The 23745-nt window shown below is 39.1% G+C and overlaps 1 protein-coding gene across 3 annotated transcripts in view; it reads right to left on the reverse strand.

The window, feature by feature from the left end:
• RELN (reelin) overlaps positions 1–23745 on the reverse strand; it is a 285330-nt gene that overhangs the window by 198451 nt on the left and 63134 nt on the right. For all 3 annotated transcript variants that reach the window (XM_035347207.1, XM_035347218.1, XM_035347199.1), the window contains exon 3: positions 11415–11550. In XM_035347207.1, coding sequence (XP_035203098.1) covers positions 11415–11550 — 136 coding nt within the window. The remainder of the gene's footprint in view (positions 1–11414; positions 11551–23745) is intronic.

Genomic DNA, 23745 nt, shown 5'->3' on the forward strand with positions numbered 1-23745 from the left:
ATTAAAGAGTACTCCAGCTTTTATCCTCAGTCAGGAAAGCCTTTTTCTAACCATCTTTGCATTTAGCAAATAAGCATGCCATCTCAAATGCGCGTGTTAATGCCTACATCTGGATTTAGAAGAAAGGCTTTATGCAGCTTAACTCACCATACACATTCTCTCTATATATGCTTGTTAAAACTGTCGTTCAAATTATGGCCCTAACATCTTCACTGTTTTGCAAAGCAGTCTGTGATATTGATTGGAAATGTTTCTACTGTTTATCTTTTGGATTTTAGGACATTTAGGACATAGCTCAGTAATTTGTTCACATCAGTTATAATCCTTTACATAAACACTAATGTTGATAGGAGCTGGGTGAGCTTTTTCAAGCATGTTCTTGGTCACTGACTGCAACTGATGTGTCATATGTGAGCAACATTTGACCTCAATCTAGTGAAGTGTTTGAAAAAAGAGATTGACTTTCTTCCATTATTCATTTCTTCAAACTTGCAATTTTAAACTCTTTCCTGCTTTGGTGGGAAATTACAGAGATTGATAGAGAGTTGCTTACTGTTTAAGGCTTCAAAAATGCATTTTTCACAGAAAAAGTCTCAAGTAAATGTACATCTTAGGCTAAACAGCTTACGTTGAGCTAAGAGGGTTATTAAGAAGAGTGTAGGATAATATGTTACATTTCTATTAGGAACTAAAGGATTCAAACCATTCAAGAGGATAAAGGAAAACAATGCCTTGTTAGGAAAACACTATCATAAAGCTGTGGTGGTATAATATTTGTACAATACCTGTTACGAGAACAGCCATTAGGCAGTAAAAACAGCCAGCAAGTGGCATGTAAAATGCTTCAATTATTTTCTCCTAAAATGAAATTTATTTTTATTTGAATTAGTGCAGCATCTCCAAGCCTTCTCCTAGGTGATTGCTCTTCTGTATCACAATAGAACGGAACACAGCTCTCGCTGTGAGCTGTTATCATGATGACCCTGTGTGATGACATCCTTATGACCTCCGCCACTGCAACATCATTATGTCATAATTATGAGAGCAGGTGCCTTGCTGGGTACCTGTCTAAGACTTCTGCCCCTGCGATTGAGCTGCTGCGCTCCAGGAAATATTGAGCAGTTGATGTGCCAAATTTACCTCAGCCAAAATCTCTTATTGTGGTGCTCATATGGAAATGGATGCACCATTTATTAATTCTGATAGTTAGTGCTGTGCACCTCTCTTGAAGATTATTTTTTATACTTTCACAATGGTCTGAAATTGTCAAAGTATTGCTGTATAGGCTAGCAATAAACACCCTTTAAAATCTAATGGCTCTCTCATCACACAAGATGGATCTGTGTGGGCTACTACCTAAAGAGACCGTGCGATCATGGTGAAGGAGAGAGGGTGGTCACCTAGAGGTGCCAGTATGTATCTGAAGATGCTGGTGATGGTGCCACCATTCATCAAGGGCATTGTCAAAAAGGGTATATTTCAGGCCATAAGAGAAAAGGAGGCAAGATGGACATGCTGCAAGGGATTCAGGAGTGAGAGACTCCAAGTTTTTCAGAGGACAAGTGGTGCAATAAAGTGGAGAAAAAGGGAGAGAACTAACTATCAACATATATTTTTCAAACTTCTTTAATGTAAAGAATGGAAGAAATATGAAACAAGGGAATAAGCATTTATTATTTAATTTACCTCTCCATATTATCTCTTTTACGTGCCAAATAATGATAGAGTTAAAAAGTTCTGCAAGCCTTGGAGTTCTACTAGACCTCAAGAGTCTATAGCTCAAGAAGACAGAGTTCATATAGACCACAATATGATTATATACAGAGCACTGTTTATAAGCAATGTTAGTAAAAAAATGAAATCTGAATGGCATCAAAAATTAACTCTCATTTCTGAGTACTGTTAAAAAAAAACAAAACAAAACAAAACAAAACAAACAACAACAAAAAAAGACGGATACCATCAAAATTTTCCTAGGGCAGTTCCATCTTGATGACATTTGTATAATGTAGATGCTGAGGTTATAATAGAATTAAATTTTATTATTTATTTGATGCTAGTTTATATATAATACTGTTCTTTAGTATTTTATAATTTATAATTATAAACAATGAATTATATTTCATTCTACCTCAGATAAGTATTATCTAATTATTAATAACAGATCTGAGTTTCTCAAACTGAGATGAGACGGACACAACCTATTGTTAAGTACAGGTTAAAAACTTATTATGAAGGATTGTCAAAATAAATATGACAGAGTGCACTCTGTCAGGTAGTTTGAGGTCATGGTCATTTTAAATACTCAAACCCAAATTTTCCCAGCATATGAGCAACAGAATTTGATACAATATATTTGATATTTTCAAGTATAAGGTTTATTTCTTTTTTTTTGTTTTTAAACTTTTGCTACATTTAGATGTGAGGAGAATGTCTTACTACAGAAAAAGGCAGAAAGAACATTTTTTTTCTTGTCATGAGTGAAGACATGAAATAATAAAAAAAAATACAAAAAACATTGTCTGTGGTTTTGCTGACAGCCTGTACACGCACGATTGCTCTGCTGGATCAAAGCCAGTGCTCAGCATCCTGCGGTACTGAGTTCTTCACAAAATTATTTAGTAATAGTCCCTTGCAAAAAGTGCTTCCCAAAGAATTATAAAGACAATGCCCTTATCTCAAACTCATTTATGCACTGGACACTTCTTGAATTATCCACTCAAGAGACAGCATTGAAATTATCAGACTCTCTTAATCAGCCAGGGGGACATTCCAGAGCTACAAAGGTCTTCCACATGGACACAGTGTCTGGTTGTACAGGCTTGTCGGCAGTACTGAAATTTAGCTTTCAAAATAAAATAAAATAAAACAATACAAATGTTCTCTCCCCTTGGCTGTAGTAGGGATTTTATATACTATATGTTTACAGTGAAAGAATGGTTCTATGTGTGTTAACAGCTCATTCTTCACATAGCCAAAATTTCCAGAAGAATTCACAAAAAAAAAAAAAAAAAATCATGCTGATTTCATTAAACATATTCCTTCTGTAATCTCATTTTAGAAAGTTTGTTATCAAACAATTATTAGCAGTCAAAAGATATTTCACTCAATTCATCTGTTACAGTACAGGCAAACTGTTGGAGTGTGTGTAATAAATTTTATATTCCAGTCATGTTTTCAAAATTAAAGCATCTTGGGAAAAAGGGAAGACAAAGCATCTCTTTGAATGAAACAAAGATTTATGTTCTTGATGAACATGCATATTTGATAAAATATGCTCTGAAAAATAACCCTGAGGTTAAATTTCAGAGAGAGCAAAACAAAGTTCAAGAGAGTTCTAAACACAATTACTGATAACTGTACTGTGGATTGTGAATTGATGGTCTCATGCACAAAAATAATGGGTACATTGCACAGAAAAGGAAAAAAGTAAAATCTAATCTCTGCTTCTAGAATTGCCAAATGAATATTTGTAAGAAGGGAAGCAATTCTCATAGTGATTGTTTTATTATTTAGATAATACTGGTAGAAAATGAATTTCATTTTCTTTCATGCAGGAGGTGCCAGAGTCCTATATGGAACCATGCCAAAATCTTAACAGAGTAGCCAAAGGCTATATTGAACTGCCTTCTGCTATCATACATTACAAGTACATGATATATTAAATTTGTATCACACAAATAAAAGAAACCATCCTAATATTGTATCATTTTGCAGTTTCTATTCTGGCACTACACAATATCGATGAAAGTAGTATTTTATGCTTTTTGCTCATCTTTTGAATTGAGTGCAACTAACTTATCAATAGAATTTTCATGTGCTTTTCTTTTTTAATACATGTTCATGTATCCATTCTTCCTGTCTTTTTTGGTTCTGTTTCTTTTGCACCTACACAGCATGAGGAACCTAAAATAGCAAATGGTCATTTATCTGCAAGCTTGGAAAAAATGTTAAGCATTGAACATCTCTCTCATTTTCATGGGCTTTTAGAAGTATTACCAGCTACCTGAGGGGACATTAGACAATAAAATTTACTTCCAAGGGAAAAGGAAAAAATTGCCAGATTTTATGAACTTTACAAGGTTGACTTTTTTTTATTCATACTCCTCAGCAGTTTTCAACTGTTGAGCAACCAACTTGTTAGAGATATCTTGACATGTTGAGGATGATGGAGATAAAGAATTCATTTTTCTTGATATGGCAAGGGGTGCTTATGCTTAGGCAGATGAGTCTGTGTTGGTGGGATACAGATCCAGACTGAAAAACTTAGGTCCTTGCAGAAAGGTAAACATGAGAATTAGGTAGCTAGTGATCCATTAGAGTTACTGGAGACCTAGGACTTGATTCAGCCACTTAAATATGTCTGAAATAATTTGAGATGTCCTAAAGAACATTAGAGCTAGAGAGACCTTCTAGACCTGTAGGTACCTCCCTGTAAATGTAAAATTAGATGTCAGAGTGTACATGTGTGTGGTTTTGTAACTGGCCCAATTAGCTATGAAGAGAATTGCAGATACATAATTCACTACCCAGAGGTATCTGTGTATGCTATCTAAAGTTGAAACTACCTGAAAATCCCTTTGAAGAATTGAAAATCATGCGCAATCAGTTCCATTGTCCCTCATGGTGTTCTCCCTTTGCTTTGAACACTTTTGAATATTCCCTCATCACAGTACTCTAGTGCTAGAGCATAACAACGTTTCTGAAAATACATATTCCTCCCTGGCCCTCTCTGTTTGCTTTATCACCACATAAAATAGGCAAAAGTGAGACACAACTAATAGACAAGCTACATTTAATTCTGCACAACCGGTTGAGTCTACGTTGCTTGTGGTCATACTCAGAAGAGCCATAGCAATTCCATGCACAGTGTTTGATTTCACTGGAAAATTAACAAACAGAAGATGAAGGAGGTAATCTGGGCACCACATCAAAATGGGGCATGAGCAGAGCCAAGATCTGAACCAAACATTGGCTTGTGATTTTCAAAATGTTACACATAATGCTGATTGACAGTACAACAATGCCTCTTCCCAGGGAAGTGGAAAACCTAGAGAAGGAGTAATTTTTCTTCATAGTTTCACTAAACTGGCACATCAGAAGGAACAATTACTGTTTTTTTTTTTTTTTTTTTTTTTTTTTTCACAAGACAAGTTATAAACAATATGGAAAAATAAAATGGCTGCAACACTGACTGCAAAAAAAGGACTGTCTGTTACCTGATGTATGTGCAACCCTTGTCTTAAGCAGAGTTCACACCAATAGCAAAAAGATTGGTAATAAATATCCTACTTCACTCTTACCTTGCAATAAACAGTAGGAAGAGAAAGGTAGCACATGACTGAAGCAGGGAGCTGGTACTTCACAGAATGCCAGAGCCAAGGCTGTCTATATATTATGGTGTCCATGTGCTTTACAGCACACTCTTTAACTGATTGCAAAGATAACAAATCATAGTGACAAGCAGGATGCAATGAAAAATTTATTTCTTTGTACTATTCTGGTTCAGAATTTGAGGAATAAAAACCTATGTTATTGGTTGAGCATTGAGTAACTACATATAATTGAGCATTGAGTAACTACATATAAATACAGGATAGTTCTGATATTTGCTATCTTCTCTTTACTTAGCATTTTTGACACTTGTGTGTATTATCTTTGGATGTAGAGCAAACATAACCATCTACTTAATCTTGAAGTTACCCTTCTACATTTCCTTAATTTGAGGTTGTTGTTTTTTTGTTTGTTTGTTTTTGTGTTTTCTTTTTTTGTTTGTTTGTTTGTTTGTTTTGTGAAAAGAAATAGTAAATGCTGTCTTAAATAACAGTTTAGCAAAGTGGTTTACCAGGAGAATGTGGTTCCTTCAAACAATATATCCTTTTACCACCCTGGTTAGAGGACTACTATAGCAGACCATGTAATCTTCTTGGTTGTTTATACAATATTTCCATAATTCTTATCATGGCTTTTCTATAAATATTTTAAATAGGTAACCAAGACTCTCAATCACAGTCTTTATGTTCTGCATGATATTTCAAGTTCATATGTTGACACAGTTGCCAGCTCCTAGAAACAGGCTTAAACACATGGACATGAAAAGACCAGTTTGGGAGCAGAGCTCTTAAAATTTCCCAGAAAGGAGTTGTATCATTAGGTGACTGTGGGAAAAGGCATACTCACACTGAAAAACACATCCCCTTTCTTGCAAGTTTCTTCCAAGTTTCTTTTAATAGCTCAACTGCCTGGCTCAGCACTGACTTCCAAACTTTGTCCAGGAGCTGTGCAGGGAACCAATTGCTCCTGCTTTAGAAGTGATGTGCCAGTGTCCTGCCTCAGCAACCATCTCTCTCTTACCCTCATCTGCAAACTGATGTAAAAAAAAATACTTATTTTCCAAAGTAATTTCTATAGTGACCTATTCTATTTAATATAGTAGTTGGAACTTCTGTAATAAACCCTGCTGATGCTCAAAACATAGTATGTTTTTGAAATTTAGGTCAGCTTTATCACTTTTAAAAACTAGAAAGTTTGTAAAAGCCATCTACAAAAGTATGGGTTTAACAATCTAAGATGTAATGCTAAGTATCACCCTGTTTAGCAGCCATTATCGTTCCCATGGCACGCTGAAGTTTAACTAGATTAGTGTGAGCTTAGAGCAGAAATTACAAACAGTGAAACCTAGCTGAAGGACTGTGAAGATTATGTTTTACAAATTTCCATGCAATCAGAAAAATAATTTATTAGCATGAAGGAGGTCCTGCTTTTATTTTTTATTTATTTTTTGGTGGTAAGCAGTGATTACAGATCCTGGCAATTTATTTAAGAGGTCTTGGTGTTCAAGGTCTCCTTGGACCTGTTTAAAGGAGTCCTAAATTACTGCTAGGAAAATTGCTCTGCGACAGAAGATACATTTTAGCTTTCATTTCCTCAGTTCTTCTTGAAGTATCAGTGGTGAAAAAAATACTAAAGAATTGCACTCGGACATCCTACAGGGGCAGCAGCAGCTTTCTATTTTTCTTTTAGAAGGGTATTTTACAGAAGAATGCTTCCAAGTATTTATATGTTAGTCATAAGAAGGTATTTGGACCAAAAAAAAACAATAAAAAAGTGAGTGAGACTAAGAAGCAATTTGCATGTGATCAAGTGTCGTGGTTTAACCTGGCCGGCAGCTAAACACCACACAGCCGTTCAGTCACCCTCCCCCCTCCCTCTCTGGGATGGGGGAGAGAAACGGGAAAGTGAAGCCTGTGGGTTGAGATAAAGACAGTTTATTAAGATAGGAAATAATAATAATAATATTGTATACAAAATAAGTGATGCACAATGCAATTGCTCACCACCTGCTGACCAATGCCCAGCCCAACCCCAAGCAGCCAGCCCCCCACCCCGGCTAGCCACCCCTATATATTATTTAGCATGACGTCAGATGGTATGGAATACCCCTTTTGCCAGTCTGGGTCAGCTGTCCTGGGTCTGTCCCTCTCCAGCTCTTGCTGCACCCCCAGCCTGCCCGCTGGCAGGACAGAGCAAGGAGCTGAAAAGTCCTTGGCTTAGTGTAAGCAGTGCTCTGCAGCAATTAAAACATCAGCATGTTATCAGCACTCTTCTCATCCTAATCCAAAACATAGCACCCTACCAGCTACTAGGAGGAAAAATAACTGTCCTAACTGAAACCAGGACATCAAGGTAAAAACAATACCCATTGCCTGATTTTGCACAGAAGAACGTTGGTTCCAGCAGCCTTCCCCCATGGAGCACAGGGCTCTGCACCATCCCTTACCCTGGTGACATCAGGGAGAGGACTTGCTGAGGGACACATTGTGCCAAAGATAAATGCAGGACTCTGTCAGGCACCGTTACCATCAGACCTGGCAGTAGCACAGAAGTAACTGGACCACATCACACTGCACAGATGAGGACTCTTCCAGGGGGAGGAAAGAAACCAAGTGCTTTGCTGCAAGCTGCTGTATGAGGAATGAATCCCAGTTTCCTGCAACCTTGCATCTCCCATCTCCACAAATAAGGCCATCTTCTCCCATGCAGGAGCCCCAAGTGCATTCCCAGTTCCCACCATCCCAGAGGATGACAGCTTCACCAGCCCTCCTTCCCGCCAGCAGCAGCAACACCTCAGGTGTCCAAGACCACCTGTGTTAGTAAACAACATCTGGCCAGGAGCCACCCTCCTCAGCCATGCGTTGGGAATGTGTGGTGGGTTGGTAGCTGGAAACTGCCAAATTTAGGCCAGGAAAATTTCTGGTATTTTATAGACAATCATGCTGCAGCAGGCAGGACTGCTGCTGAGAATGCCCAAATTTGCTGGTAAAAATTCTCTATCCATTTACTGTTATCAGGGAACAAAGTATATTAATATTCCAACCATTTTGTCATCTTTGTTTGGTTACCAATGGATATAAGAACTATGGAGGGGGCTGGCTGGCAGCATGACCACAGAGATATTTCTTAGAGGTCATTCTATTTCGGGACTGAGCTCTAGTAGCACCAAAAAGAATAGATGAAGCAAACAGGATTTTTCCCCATGACATCTACAGGGTTATGACTGCCCTGTAGGGATTAAGTTTTTCTTTCATACTGATATGACAAAGTGTAACCTTCAGTTTCTATCAAGTTACTTGAGGTTATCACAGACTGAAGCAATAGAAATCTGTTATATCTGTTTTAACAACTAAATGTGGCCTTGTTATTCCTATTCCCAGGCCTTTTCATTTAGGCATGTTAGCAATAAATATGCTCCCAACAGACTGTTGTAAAAAGAAAAGGAGAAATAAGATAGAAATAATAGACAAGGCTGAATAATATAAATGAGAAATTGCACTTCAGTACGTTATTCAGAAAAAAGAAGATAGCAAAAAAATCCATCTCTACCCTTTCCTCACCTGAAACTCAGTCCTGAGGTGTAGAATACCCATCTGCATTGGAAGTGATAGGCAAGAATGATTTCACTGACATTAGATTATGCATGAATGACCCTAACTTGAGCCCTGAGCATTTCAGCTTTTCTGCCTGCATGCCCATACCCCCAGAGGATGCCAGAGCAGGTCAATAGCAAGTGCACTTAATAAAAGCTGGACATGCAGTGGCCTGGGGAGATTCGCGTGGTGACCTTTGTCCATTTCCTCCTGAGAAGTGTCCAGGGATAAGTGTCAACGTGGCAAAACTTGCACCATCAGTGCTGGCACTAATTAATAGCCTTATTATCCATCCCAAGAGAGGTCAAAGACTAATCAGCTGATCTGAATCACTGACGCATTGGCAGCAGCATAGGAAGCTCTTACCCCTTTGCTCTGTTTACAGAGTCCATAAATTATCATCCAGGTACCTCTGTGAATACTATTATTTATATTAAATTTAAACAAAACATTTAGTTAGTGCCAAGTGTTAAGAAGTCTTTTTAAATTAATTTTCTGCAAAGAGGCAAGTGGCAGTGAACAAGGCAGGGACAACTCTAAAGTCACAAAGTCAGAGAATTGTGTAAGGCACCTGCAGCCAAGTCCTGCAGCCAGGTGGAGGAAACACCACCATCAGGGAGGCTAAGCCTTTCCTCTCTTGTCTGAATTCTTCCTGTAGGACACCATGCTGATATAAACTGCATTGCTTTGCTAACACTAAAGGATCACGGAGCATCCCTGTGGTGCCTCTGAGACCAATGGACCCCCAGGCCAGGGGCCCTGGCAGCAGCCTTGTGCCAGGCCAGTCGGCGCAGGGGCAGGCTGCTCAGCCCTGCCAGGGCAAGGACAGGCAGATTTGATGTCTCTGAGGCACCTGGACTGCTAACACACGCTTACATCCATGCTGCAGAGTCAGGGATTAATTCAGATTTCTTCTGTGTGTGTTCTATACACCACAGCATGACCAACATGGTACAAAACCGACCACTAATAAGGTGCTAATGCACATCATGGATTAAACAAGCAGTTGGATTTCCAAAACGGTTCAGTGCTGACCTAACTCTGTTTCCACTGAGGCCAGTGATGAACCTTCCACTGATTTCAAGATAGGTAAGAAATTACTCCCTCAGAAGATGTCCCATTAATTTCATTTAAATGTGAATCATCAGTCACAACACTATTTGTACTTTTACAGAGCTATCCATCAGCTCTTCTTCAGCAACGACAAACAGAACATGGACAAAAACATCAGTCACAGGAAAATGAATGGCTGTTTACAAACTGACCTCAAAACTTGCAATGGAGTGTCACATCTCATAAATAAATAAATTCACAGTCACTGTGCAAGATAGGACTAACAATTATTTCTTGAATATGCAGGAAAACCAAAAAAATGTGAATGAAAAGGAGTAAGCAAGAGTATGCAGAAAAAATGTACAGCTCATCTCATTTTCCTCAGGCACCTCAAAGAACAAAATTTAGCTGCTACTCTGTGCTCAGCAAAAGAAATTATATATTTGGAGAAAAATTAAAGGAAGCATAAAATTTACAGAATTTTCACAGGAAAGGAAAAAAAATATATATATCTCATGGATTTCTTGAAGTTATGTACAACTATTTTGTGAGAGTAACATTTTTGAGAATTTTTGCAAACCAGTGACAGTATTTCCTCATATTTTCTTCAAATTTGACTTGTGTCAAATAGTGAATGGGAATCTTAAATACCATAAACAGCTTCACTAGTACATTGTAGAAGTTAATGATAAACAAACACATTTTCAAAAGCCTGTTACCACTCATCAAAACTATTTTTCCCCCATTTATCATTAGACATTTAGAAGAAAAAGAGCTAGAAAAGAACAAGGAAAAAAAAAAAAATCTTGGCACTCTCATTGCAGCTAATACACTGTTACAGAATAGGCAAAACCATGCAATATGTAGGAAAGGGGAATATCAAGGAAATGGATCAGCTGATCACCAGGTATTGTATTCACTATCAGCAACATATATCCTCAGAGCATTAAGTCTCTCACTTCTTACTTTTTACAGCATGCTAAACAATAAAACAACTTGCCTATGTGGGACACTTATATGCAGTGGGACACTTCCCAGTACAGATAGAAAGGAAGGAATACTGATTCAGAGAAAGATTTGTTGGGAAACACATGGCAGACTCGAAAACACACAGAAGGTCTCACACACTGAAATTTTGCAACTGTTCACTTCTCTAACTAGGGAGCACTCTGTTTTTTTGTCTGTGAATGGGTCAAACTTGAAATGTTTCCTACTTTAAACTCTACTTTAGGTATATTTTTTTCCTCTTAGATCTGATCCACCAAAAATTTGGGGAGAAATAAGTAGAAAGTATGTAAAATATAATTTTACACAAAAATAGGTGTTTTAATGATTCATAATAAGTTGTGCTTTTTTGGCACTTAATAAGGCACTAAATCATCATATGATAACTTAGGTCTTTAAAATGAATTGCCAAAAAATCAGGATACGTACATGAAGTTCACGCAGCCCGTCCCCGCAGGTGGAGCAATCCAAACAAAACTGAGGTTGGTGGTTGGGAGATGGCTCACATGTGACGCAACCACACTGCACATGAACTGATTTCCAAACTGGTGGTCAGACATAATTCCTACAAGAAAGGCACAGGGGAGATAAAAAGTAACATGTGTTAATAGCTCATTGCAAGGTGTTAACAGACAGAGTAGTACATCTACCATGTGTTTCATCATGGCAATATACAAGGAGAAAAGCCAAGGGTATGCCTTGAAGTAATTAGAATCAATACCAATGAAAACATCAGAGCTGGCCTTTGCTGAAGCCAAGGCTGACTTTGGCTCCATGTATTTACTATCATTATTCCTCATGAGACCAATACCAGAGGAATTATTTACATTTTTAAGGGAGGGAGCTAGATCACAGCAGCTGTAAATCAATGTTACTCCCCTAAATCATTTACACACATTACACATCTAAAAGGAAATTAAATCTGAAGGAAAAATCTTATATTTTAAGAAGAAAAATGAAGCTAATAGAGAAAGGTGTTAACTTTTGGTAGATAGGCACATCTACTTGGAAAAAAAAAAAAAAAAAAAAAAAAAGCTTTTGTTTCATTTGTTTCATGAACTCTTCTGATCTGGAATAAAAGCAGCAACCTTCAACAGCTTTACCAGTATATATTCCTTTGAATTTTTTGGATGAATGTAAATGTCTTCTATTAATCACCCTCTCTGGAATTCACTCCAGTTCATCAGTAGATAAAAGAACTGTATTTTCACACACACACACACACACCAAAAGAAAAGAAAAGAAACAAGGAAAATAAAATGAATACACACACACTCACACTATATCTGACATCATTCTTGTCCCCACTTGGAGCCCTTCTGTAGTTTCCTCCAAATCAGTGCAAACTTGGTTCTTTGTTTAACACCTCCAGGCTTAAAGTAAGGCAATCCTACTTTGAGTGGATTACTACACCTTTAATCCTAGCACATTAAAAAATAACTGTTGAAACTATTCTTTAGAAGACACTTAACAATAGGAAATGCCTTGTTCCCAGTTACTTCAAATACTAAATATTCAGTTCAGAGAATAGCTACAAGGGCTAAAACATTGCTACTAGGATCAGAGGGAAAGCAAATGGTGCTGGTACCTCCATGGTCAAAAAGGTCACTGTTAGCTGTTATGTGGCTGTATCTCAGAAAGTTTATGCTGGTTGGTATTTCTTACAGTTCCCCGCTGCAATTCAAACAACAACAGATAAATAAACCTTATCTCTGCCTCTCAGAATCCTCAGCAATTGTTTTTGACAGAAGTTCTTCTGAAATGTGAACCTAACAGTTTCTCTTAAACCCTCACTGACCCAAAGGCTGAAGGAGTTTGCAAGTAAGAGATTTTCACCGCGGAGACGGATGGCTCCTTTCAGCTGCAAACACACTGCTCCTCCTGTTCCTCCCCAGGGACTGCCAAGCCAGCAGAGAGGGGGCTGCCTCAGAAGGAAATCATGGAGCATTTTACAGATCAAAAGCAACATCTGAAATCCCTCTCAGGGACTAGTGAGGACCAAACTGTATTAAATTCTAAACTGGTTTCAATTATGGTGGAGAAATGAAGGCACAGTGAGTTTAAGTAATCTGTCCCTGGAACGACAGGAGGCGTGGGTGATGGCAGTGATGCTTGTATCTTTTACAAATGACCACAACACTCTCATTCACAGTTTTTCGATTAGTTCCCCTCTGAAGCATACACATGAAGTCTTCCATCACTCAGGTGGTTACACTGCTCAGCTCAAATTCCCAGGCAGTGGAATCACAAAATCATAGAATGGCTTGTGTTGGAAGGGACCATAAGCAGTCATGGCCATTTCTTGTTACCCTGGACTGATATTTAAGTTTTCATTTGCTTTCTTTGACTGGCCTGGGGTTCGGGCGGCGGGAGGGGGGGTCAGGGGGGGCATTAACATCCTCAAAGAAATCTGTTTGACCGGTGCCCTGGAGTCTATCCAGCAGCTGCATGACGGGACAGATACGTCCAAAAATATGCCCAGAGAACTCCCTTGCAGGGTGAGTGTTATTTAGGGAACTGCTTTGATTTGCTGAGTGTGCGAGGGTGAATCTCTGCTTCTTTTGCAAAGCTGTGGGTCTCATTCCTCTCTCTTTGAAGTTTGGGCTAAAACGAGTGACTTCAGTGACATGGGTCTGTCTCTCCAGGACTATGATGTGGGGTACCAGCTCACATGTATCAGCATCATGGACACATAACAGGAAACAGAGCCAGCTACAGGCTCTAGCACGTTAATTAAATAACAGGCTGTCAGTGGAGAAACAGGATCTGCCTCTTCAGTTTGAAGAAATCCCCCTTACTCCAGAGCCAGACATTATGAGGCAGGACAAAGACTGCCCTACCCACATCCCGCAGCCGGGGGACAGACACAGCAGCTTGGGAAATGTGACCACTTCTCTCCTTGGCAGCAACTTGTGAGTTAATGAATTCCCTAGGTTTCAAGGCAGTAGGCTGCAAAAATGTGTCTAATACATCAAACACATGCAACATCTGTGGAGAATTTCTTTTCCCTTTGATTTACAGTTTATAAAAAGAAGTTTGCAGTGATTAGAATAAATACTAAACAACAACAACAAAAAAAACTCATTCAATTTTTTAAAGAAAAAAATGAATTGCAGAAAGAATAATCAAAACTCCAGATTTATCACTTTATCACCTTTTTATAATAATATTTTATTAATAATTTATCATTATATCATTTTTACAATAAAAACAACCACTCCACATCTGTTGGACCTTTACAGGGTATGTCAATCCATTTTGGAGTTCAATATCTTCAGAACATTTCACAAAACTGAAACACTAACACTTCACTGAATGACACAGGGATGTTTAAAAAAACCTTAGTATAAGTTTCTGAGGCTTAAAGCTAAAGGATTCATGCTGAAAAGGTGAACATAAAAATCATTAAAATGTCAAATATAGAGCTATGTAATTGATACTAAGAACTCATGAAAATAAAAAAGAAAAAAATAGATTATTCCCGCCTCTTGCTACCAGCCTTCTTTCAGTGCTCTACTATGGAAAGCAACACTTCTCCAAACAGGCAGGCTGCTTCCCAGACTGAGTGCTTGTTCCAAAATCTAAGGACAAATGTCAAACAAGGTTCTGCTATAAAAAATAAAGTGAGTACAAGACAACCCTGATTATATAGCAGCTCTCATAACAATGTCTTGTATGTACCTCAGACAGCTTCAAAACAGAGCATACCTTATTTTAAGGTAATTGGCTCAGGTTCACATTGTCCTACGGGCAGCTCCTGGCATGTTTTGTTGACCAATGCAACTATACCCATTCAAGTCTAGTGTTACAAAAAAATAAAAACAGTAAAATAAAAATAACAAGTAATAGTCTTAAGGTAACATTTTAAGATCTGTCTTTATAAAACTTAATAAATACTCGTGGAAATAATCAGGTGTTGCCATGTCACTCAGTACAGGAATATTCAAAGACTTGTGACAGTTACACATCCACAGATCTAAAACATACTGCATGCAAAGACACCATTAGCATCTCTCTGAATGCCTTTGCCCTTGTTTTATACAATGTACACTCATCATACTGAGGTGTCCCAGACATTTGCACTCTCCAGACTCTCCATCTCCTTTTCAGAGCCTTTAGGAATCCCAATAAAATCATTCAAACCCCAGACATGCTTTGTACCTGCAAACACTGCTGGGAGAGGAACTAGACATGCTCAGGCCCTCTCAAGATTTAACTCAGCAGCTGTTTTTTATTGCATAAACTTTTAAAAATGTACTCAGCCCTATTCAATCCATTATTTGTAGTCACTGAATGAAAAGGCTTCTACATGGAGAGGTAGATTTCAAGAGGTAGATTAAATGCAAGAAATCTAGAGATGGACAAAACATTTTGAATGGAAAATCTTATGTAAAGTAAGATGACAAATACATCGCCTCAATGTTTGTCTGTGAAAAATTATTATATTGCTAATCAGAGTCATTTGTATGGGTGTCGGTGCTAATTCAGGGAACTATTTTGCCTCTTTCATAAGTCAGCATACAGGAAGATGAACAAGATATGAAGATACTGTGGTCAATAAATGTCTGAGAACAAGGGCAATTCCTCAGCTCTTTACTTTTTTAACTTTAGTGAGTATCTTCCCCAAAATGGGAGGAAAAGAAGATAGGAACTGTTCTCTCAGCTGGACCACTGGATGCCAAAAGATAACTTTTTCTCCTGGCAAAGCTTAGGAAGCATCCAGTGGTGCAGACAAATACAGTAAATCTCACATCCTTTTTTGCTTTCTAAGTCTGAGAAATATTACTCGGTAATAGTCCTTACTCACATGTGGTAACTACATAATATTTATTTAGAAAACAGTTTTCTAAACCTGAACTTTATACAAGTAGCTCATCTGCATGTCAAAGTCCTTGGCAGATCTTGCATCCATGCTGTCTCAATGGACTTTCCAGCACTGAACCGGATGGTAGGTAGCCTACCACTTCTTATTTATTATATTAATTACAGTTGAGAGTAACAAAGACAGTTAATGTTAAATACAGGTGTAAGATGAATGACTACATGTGTAGTCATTCATGACTACATGTGTAGTCATTCATGACTACATTATGTGTCTCTCCACATAATCTGGCGAGCAAAAGAATTCTGTGTTGCAGTTGGGCAGAGAGCTGTCAAGACCTGAATTTACAGAAATCCATGTGCAGGCTCCAAGGAAATTTTTAGGCTAAAATCTGTGCCCTGAATAGGCACCAAGTGCATTTTACAGCTGCTGGAGCTGCTGCTTTCAGACTACATTTCCAGAGTGAGGCACCTCCCTTTCTTCTAGGACTGTTTGGATATTTAAAGGACCTTTCTGATCCTTATTCACAAATAATGGGTAAAAATATAATATGTGTTTTTTTCCCTGAGTGCTATAGCAAGCTCAACATTCTACATTAAGAAGGCCTATTGAGAGTAAAGAAATATCTGGAGTTAGCAACTATCCTGTTGTTTCTAAAACATGAATACAAATGTACAATTATTAGTTTATTTTGTGATCTGTACTCAGATAGCCAGTTGTAGGCAGCTGAATTACCCATATAAGTTCCTTCAAAGTGAGTAAAGATGCAGAATCTGGCCCTATGTGAATTCACCTAGCTAAAATATGAAGCTGCTGATTGATTTTTTCAGAATGATTTCCTTCTGCTTCACAGGAAAAACACATCTCGTTTGATAGAAAGTAACAGGCTGCTAAAGCACTTGGTGGCGTTTGTGATCAATTAAGGGTCAGGATGATCTGATAAATTATTAAGTAGTACAAAGAAAGAAAAGACCAGCAACCGTGAGGTATAGGCTTCCACCTTCATCTTTCTTGAAGTCATGAATTTGTTTCACTATTGTTTCACTACTGCTTCATTAGTAAATAATAGATTTTTTCAGCTTATGCCATGTTGGGGAAAATACCATCCACAAGCTAGGAAGAAGAGTAGAAAAAGAATGAATAACCAAATAGCAACTCAATAAAATTTGTCAGTAAAATCCTTAACTCCTTTTGTGGTCAGGAATCAAGTGGATACTGAATGCAGCAATCTGACTCCTGTGGGGTGCTGCTGTGCTTAAGTGGCTAGGGATGGAAGTATTTATTTTATAACATTTTGCTCCCCATTTAAAATTTGAATATGTTTTCTTTATAGTTCTGAAAACAACATTTTACTGCAACTTTGCATTTGAGTTACATCCACAGTCTGGGATCCAGGTCAGAACCATATGAGTGCTAGCAAGATGTTCACATTTTTTGAATATTTCTTGAAGTGAGCGCTTCACTAGATGCACAGGTTTGCAAGAATGAACCCCTAATGTACAGATCTACAATTACTATCTTTTTTTTTTTCTGAAAGAGAATATTTTTTATTCTTATATTTTTAAGAATATATGGTAATTTTTATTTAATCTCTCTTTTAATATTCTACTTTTAAGGGATTGTTAAAACTTTTGAGCAGCCTTTTCTTGGAAGCTGCTTAGAGGCATAATACATCTCAGGGATTTATGAGTGCCTATTTCATTAAATGTAACAGGAGTTGCACATATGGAAATTCTGGTGTGTGGGGAGGAGAATATCCCCTTTCATTTGCATAATTCCCCAAGACGCTGAATGAGCCCCTTGTGTAATGTGCGATAGGCTGTGTGAGGCAGAGGGGTGGGGGTGGTGAGACCCTGCTCTGCAGCCTCTTGGTGGCTTTGGGGTGGTGTTGGCAGGAGGGAGGAGAAGACAATTCACAGCTGAAGTCTAAGTGCTCCACAGAGAGCAACACAGCACTAAGTGCTCCAAGGCAAGTAGATTTAGTAACAGTAAACATGGACCAGCAGTAATATAAATAGAAAATGCTAATAAGCTTCTGTGTTGCTGAAATATTGGAAAAGAAAAAACTCTTTTCAAAGGCTTGAGCCCAAATCTATTTAAAATATTCGCTAACAGCCCTAGCATGTTTTATAATAGTAACTTTGGTATTTTTCTTTATAGAAGCCTGTTAGGCTGATACCTTCATTCTGTACTAGCTTTTTATAGGTCTATTTTAGCAATGTATTACAGTTTACCCTCTTGCAGAAAAGCAGCTGTCCCTGCTTTGCATTAACTTTTTTTTTTTTTTTTTTTTTTTTTTTTTTTTTTTTAATTGGTTTTGTATTTGGCTTGTGAATGTCTCATCCATATGAACAACTCTGGTACAACTTCCCCAAAGTATTGCATTATTGTGAGTCTTTCCACTTCACCAAACTCGGTAGGAGTCCCAGGAGTCAAGCATTAGACACATGCTTGATAAGTTTTGTATCAGTGACCACCAGTGTGACAAAGGACCACTGTGCCATAGTGTCAGACATTAGCTCCCATCAGACTTGTTCTGAGGGTCAGCTGTAGCCACATCCTTCTTTACAGCAGTGACAATTCATGAAGGCAGGATTGGAGCCTCTGAAGTGCTCTGAATTTGCCTTGGTAGAGGTGAAACTGGAAACAGGTGGAACCCCACCGACCTTCTCACTTAGGCAGAGCCACGCACTGACCAAACCTCGCTGCTCACCAGCTGAAGTGACATCCAGCAAGACAAGTACAACAGCTAGAAAACAACTACACTTCTCAATGACAATGTAACTGCCCAACACTCCTTTATATATGCTATTTCTATTGTAGCAAATTCCTCTGCTGAATCATTATGTTAAATTGGCTGATGATTAAGCGTTGTTTAAAATCACACAATCTAGTTTTGAGATTTACCATAAAATATTAATAATTCTTAAATTGCTGCTCAATCAAAGTTGTATAAAATCTATTTGTGACACTCACATGCATCCTGATTAGATCTATAATGCATCCTTTACAAGGCAGCAGTTTCCAGAAAAGAAATATTAGTTAAGCTTCACCCCAGACTCTAGCTGGGCCAAGAGGCTTGCACATGGACAGCACCCGTTCTCTGGTTAGGCTGTCATTGGTGACACCTCCCAGGATCCTGTTTGTTCTTCTATAGCCTAGTGTGACTAATTGGGATAATGGCTTCAAGGTTTTGCTTACAAAACCCTAAGTTTCATTTAGATTTATTTTGAATGAACTTAATATTTGCTGGAGGCCATTTGCATTGTATCACATTTCCTCCTTTTTGATCCATTGCCTACAACCATCATCTGCATTTGCCCACATTACCATCACTGTCTCGGTCACTGAAGGATGCACTCAGTGCCCGTATCTTCTTTGCTCTTGCACTGTCCCCAATTACATTTTCTATCTCTGTTATTGACATAAGTGGCAAACTCTGATGCTTTAAAATTGGTAGTTTCCACCTAAGCAAATTTGTTCAGTCAAACCAATCAATAAGGATACGTATTTAATGAAACCAGAGGGACCTTCATGGAAATCTTTCTCCAGATGGAGAATTTATCATTTACAGACACCACTTATTGTTTTGGAGTGATGCAATTATGCAAATTATTCTGTCTTATTCCACAATTCTTCATTGCAGATAGCTGAAAGTCAGCCTGTAAATTTGCATGGCGCCCAGGAACCACAGCGTATCCCTCACCAGTGGCACCTGCTGCATCTCCAAGGAATGGGGCAAAGCTCCTCGCATACACTTCTTTCACTTAAATCAGTGCTAGCTGTTCCTGGTTAAAATTACCCTTTCTGAGGTGTTACTGACTGAGCACACACTGTAAAGAGCTCAGAGCTGTGACTAGCAGATAAACTGAATTACAGCAGTGCTGTTTGCTGACAAGGCGCTGTTTCCACCCAGAGCCACAGACCTGGAGGTGCTCCAGGTTCCCTTCCCCTCCCTCCTGAAGGCTGGGCTTGCAGCTGGGCAAAGATTGCATGCTTGGAGCTACGGATCCACATGGGAAAAGCTGGCTATGGCAATGACAGAATATGGTTTTATCTTCCCCCATGTAAACATGACCAGCTGCTACAACACGCGCAATTTGTAAATACAAGTCACAGCGTCTGCAGCACTGTGTGAAGTGAAACATTTTGCATGGGGCAGGATGAGGTGACAAATGCATTTAACTGAGTAGTTCAGCAATGAGTCAGGAGCACTGCTTTGCCTTTTTGAGAGGTGCAGAAAGAGTTGCAAATTCCTTAGGATTCATAAATGTAAAAATTAAAACCATACACAAAGCTGCTTAAGGTGCACCACAGTCTTTCCCAGACTCTGTGAAGAGGCAAGGGGAGGTGAGAAACCACCAAATAAGGTGGGGGAGAGGTCAGGGAGAAGTATGGGGGGCAGAGGAAATGGTTTTGTGGGTTGAAGGGAGGAATTTCAATGAAAATTGACAATCTCCGATTCCTTCTTTGAAACTCTGCTGAGATTCAACACCGCTGGCTAAAAACCACCAGTATCCCTGGCCATGTCAACCAGTGGATGGGAGTACAGTTCTCTACACCAAATGTATGTTCCATAAGCATCCTGATCTTAGCCAAAAACTGCTGGGTTCTCCTCTGTATAACAACAAACCTACTACAGCCAGTGTTTAAGTATTGTAACAAAGGAGCAGGTCTTGCTCTGCCCTCCACATTGTGCAGCACCAAGGCAGCTTCCTCCAAGTTTTAGTTTTGAGGACACTGGGAAGGGCTCAATTGGCAGTGGGGTCACACAGCAAAGCTTTCTGGGGCAGGGGGACTGCTGGAGACCCCGGCAGCTTGCACAGCTAAGAGCAGCAATTAGTGTGACCCCTCCAAGCTGGAAATGCTTGGGAATGCAAGTGCAAAACACCCGAGTGTGGTAGATCAAATGAATTTCTGCATTTTGCAACCCACCTCCTGGCTGTGCAATGTCACCTCACTGTCACCAGGGCAGTGCATGGGGAGAACATCTTTTGACAGGGGCAGGAGTGTTGATACTCAGCTACTCTGAAAGGCTGGAGTTTGAAAGTGTTTTCCTGTTACATACTTCTCCTACTTTCTTTCATACCAGAAATATCAGCTATGATTTGCAGATTCCTGTGGTACTTTTACAAATAAAGGAAAAATCCCCGTCTAAGAACACCCAAATAGTTGTCTTAATGTTTCATGCATTGTTAATGTCATCTTCTTTGATGATTACAGGACAAAACAGAAAACTGAAACTGAATTACTGCAAACTCTGGCTATTGTTTCCCTTTCCCTTGTGAAATGGGCAATAGTTTACTTCCCTCCAGTTCAGTCTTACAACTGCCGTGACGCCACTCTTTGTCACCTTATGCTGTATCTCCCTCCACCTACCCAGCACCACACTGTAATGTTGGGAGTATTGGACTGAGCAGTCACTGAAAAAAAAGAGCAGCATGCCCAGCACCCTGAATGTCCACAGGACCAGCAGAACGGTGCCCATTAGGAAGAAAACTACTCAGAATATGTGCTACAGGCTAATAAACATGAACAGTAGCAGAATTTTAAGAGAAAAAAAAAAAAAATACAAAACTTTACACAGAAAACCAAGCAAGAATAATCACAGCCAGAAAGCCCAAAGGGAGAACACATTATTTTACTCATTCATTTGCATGTTACTACTTTTAACTCTAGTGAGAAAAAAATCACTAGTGAGAACAAATCTGGTGCAATGCCCCTCATCCATATGGTATATATTAAGACATACATGCCACAGACAGAAAATTGTAATGTCGTGCTTTTATTTCTATCTGACAACACACACTGTCGCTTAAGAGTAGAAAGAAAGCAAATAAAATAATTCTGCATTTTATTCCTCTGCCTGGAAATTACTTCTAGACAAAATACTGTCAATTGCAAATAGGAAAGTGTTCTTCCAGATCAGATGTGACCATTGCAAATAAAAGAGGGCTACCAAGTACAGTAAGCCTCTTGTAAGCTATCACTCAATGTAAACAATAATTTTGGGGGGAAAACACTGATATTCTTGAAGTCTTTGTCCTCGACAGAGCACTTTATAAATAAATCTCAAAGGATAATATTTTGCAGTCATTTTGCATTCAATTAGGATCTTAAAATACTATGCAGGGTGTGTGGTGACTGAGCGTGGTGGCAGGAGTCAGTGGTGTCCCCAGAGCTGTTCAGGTTGCCCCCTCCCAGCCACAGCCCACAGCCAGAGAGGGATGGCAGTCCTGCTGGCAGCCATCCACAGACCTCACTATTTTGTGCCTCAGATTTCCTTTCCATCCTCCAAAGATCGCTCTGAACATGTGGGTTAGCTCAGTACTGGTCAGGCAGCAGGCTCATGGGTACAGCCATTATCTGTGCCTATGTTTTGTGGAAACCAAGATGTATTACAAGAGATATTAAGGAAATAAATTAGAAACGAGTGAACTATATTCACATCTGGAGACTGGTCAATGTTCACGTGATAGCAGCTAAGACCACACTGTGTGTGAAAATTAAGTGTGCTATAGAAACAGTGTCTACACATCCTCCAAATCACTCTGCGGCTTTGCTGGCAAGAAGAAAGCTTCAGCCAGTGCTATGGGAATATGACAACAAAGCCAAGCAAGTGATCACCTCTAAGAGATCTGGGTTACATTTCAAGATCTGGGACAGAATTAGGAAAAACACTTGGACTGTGACATGGAGGGGTCATTGGGAGAGGTGCACTCAGAATGCTCCTGATGCCATGGTCTGCAAACCAGATGTTCAGATTCAGTTCTATGAATGAATGCTCAGCTGAAAACCTGCCTCTTTGAGCAAACAACCCCCCCGGGACTGTAGTGGGATAGATGTTCCAAGATTTTACTGCAGTTTTAGGAAGGGTTTAAAAAATACAGTAAGCCAAAGTAACACAATGGAGACCTACACTAGGGAGCAGCAGTCCCATTAACATATAAAGAGAAGGCTAAAAATATGAAGCCCTTCTCTTTGACCTGCTAATGTGCCCTTAGCTAGAAAAATAGCTCAAAGAGCTGCAGCCCTACATTGAAGTTGCCCTCTTTATTGTTGTTTTGCAAGTAATAAAATCAAAAGCTAAGTGTGGGTACAAAGGGAGAAAATTAACTCTCAACCTCTAGGTCTCAACTATATTTTATCCCGTTCAAGGCAGATTAAAGCTTCATCAAATGAGCAGGTTTTCTAATTTCCATTAATTTCAGCCCTGCCGTGTATGCTAATTGAGTTTTTTTTTTCTCGCTAGAACTTCCAGATATTTTGAATGTCTCACACTGTAGCATCAGTTTTCACAAATATCAGCGCTTCTTCACACGTGTTCTCTGCTCTAACACACAGACTTTTGTGTGGCACACAGGGATGGTGAAAAACACCTATGAATTTATGAACAGAGTTAGCACTTCTGGAACTAGTATATAACCAAGAAAATGTTTTTGGTAAATAATATGCTTGCCAAAGCTGAATCGATTATGGAGCTTCCAGCTGATGTACAAAAAAACTTGGGCCAAACATGACAGATAATTTGGTCTGGAGAAATGAGGGAGCCTAAAGCCTAAAACAGCGTATTTCATCTTTCCTTCAGTGCAGTGGCCAAGACATCACTGTACAAGAACACTATATTGAATAAGCTGTGCTGCTTGGAAAAATTTAAACCTAGTTTCACATGGGTGAATGCAAATAGAGAGAGCTGTTCTGGAGTGAGCTGTAGATAGCACTGTGGTGGCCTCCTGAGGAAGCTGCTTGATGTCTGCAGATGAGCAACGACTTGTAGGAGACAGGAATGCCCCCATGTCCCACTTCTCAAGGAGGTGCCCTTCCAGGAGGAGAGGTTTGGGTACCCACCTCAGGGTACCTAGGGGTGGCCAACAGGGATATTCACCAGTGAGATCCTCCAAGCTTCGTGCAGGCTGCCCCATGGCCTGGCCTCTCTCT

The sequence above is a fragment of the Oxyura jamaicensis genome, chromosome 1, assembly GCF_011077185.1.
Source record: "Oxyura jamaicensis isolate SHBP4307 breed ruddy duck chromosome 1, BPBGC_Ojam_1.0, whole genome shotgun sequence".
Lineage (NCBI taxonomy): Eukaryota > Metazoa > Chordata > Aves > Anseriformes > Anatidae > Oxyura > Oxyura jamaicensis.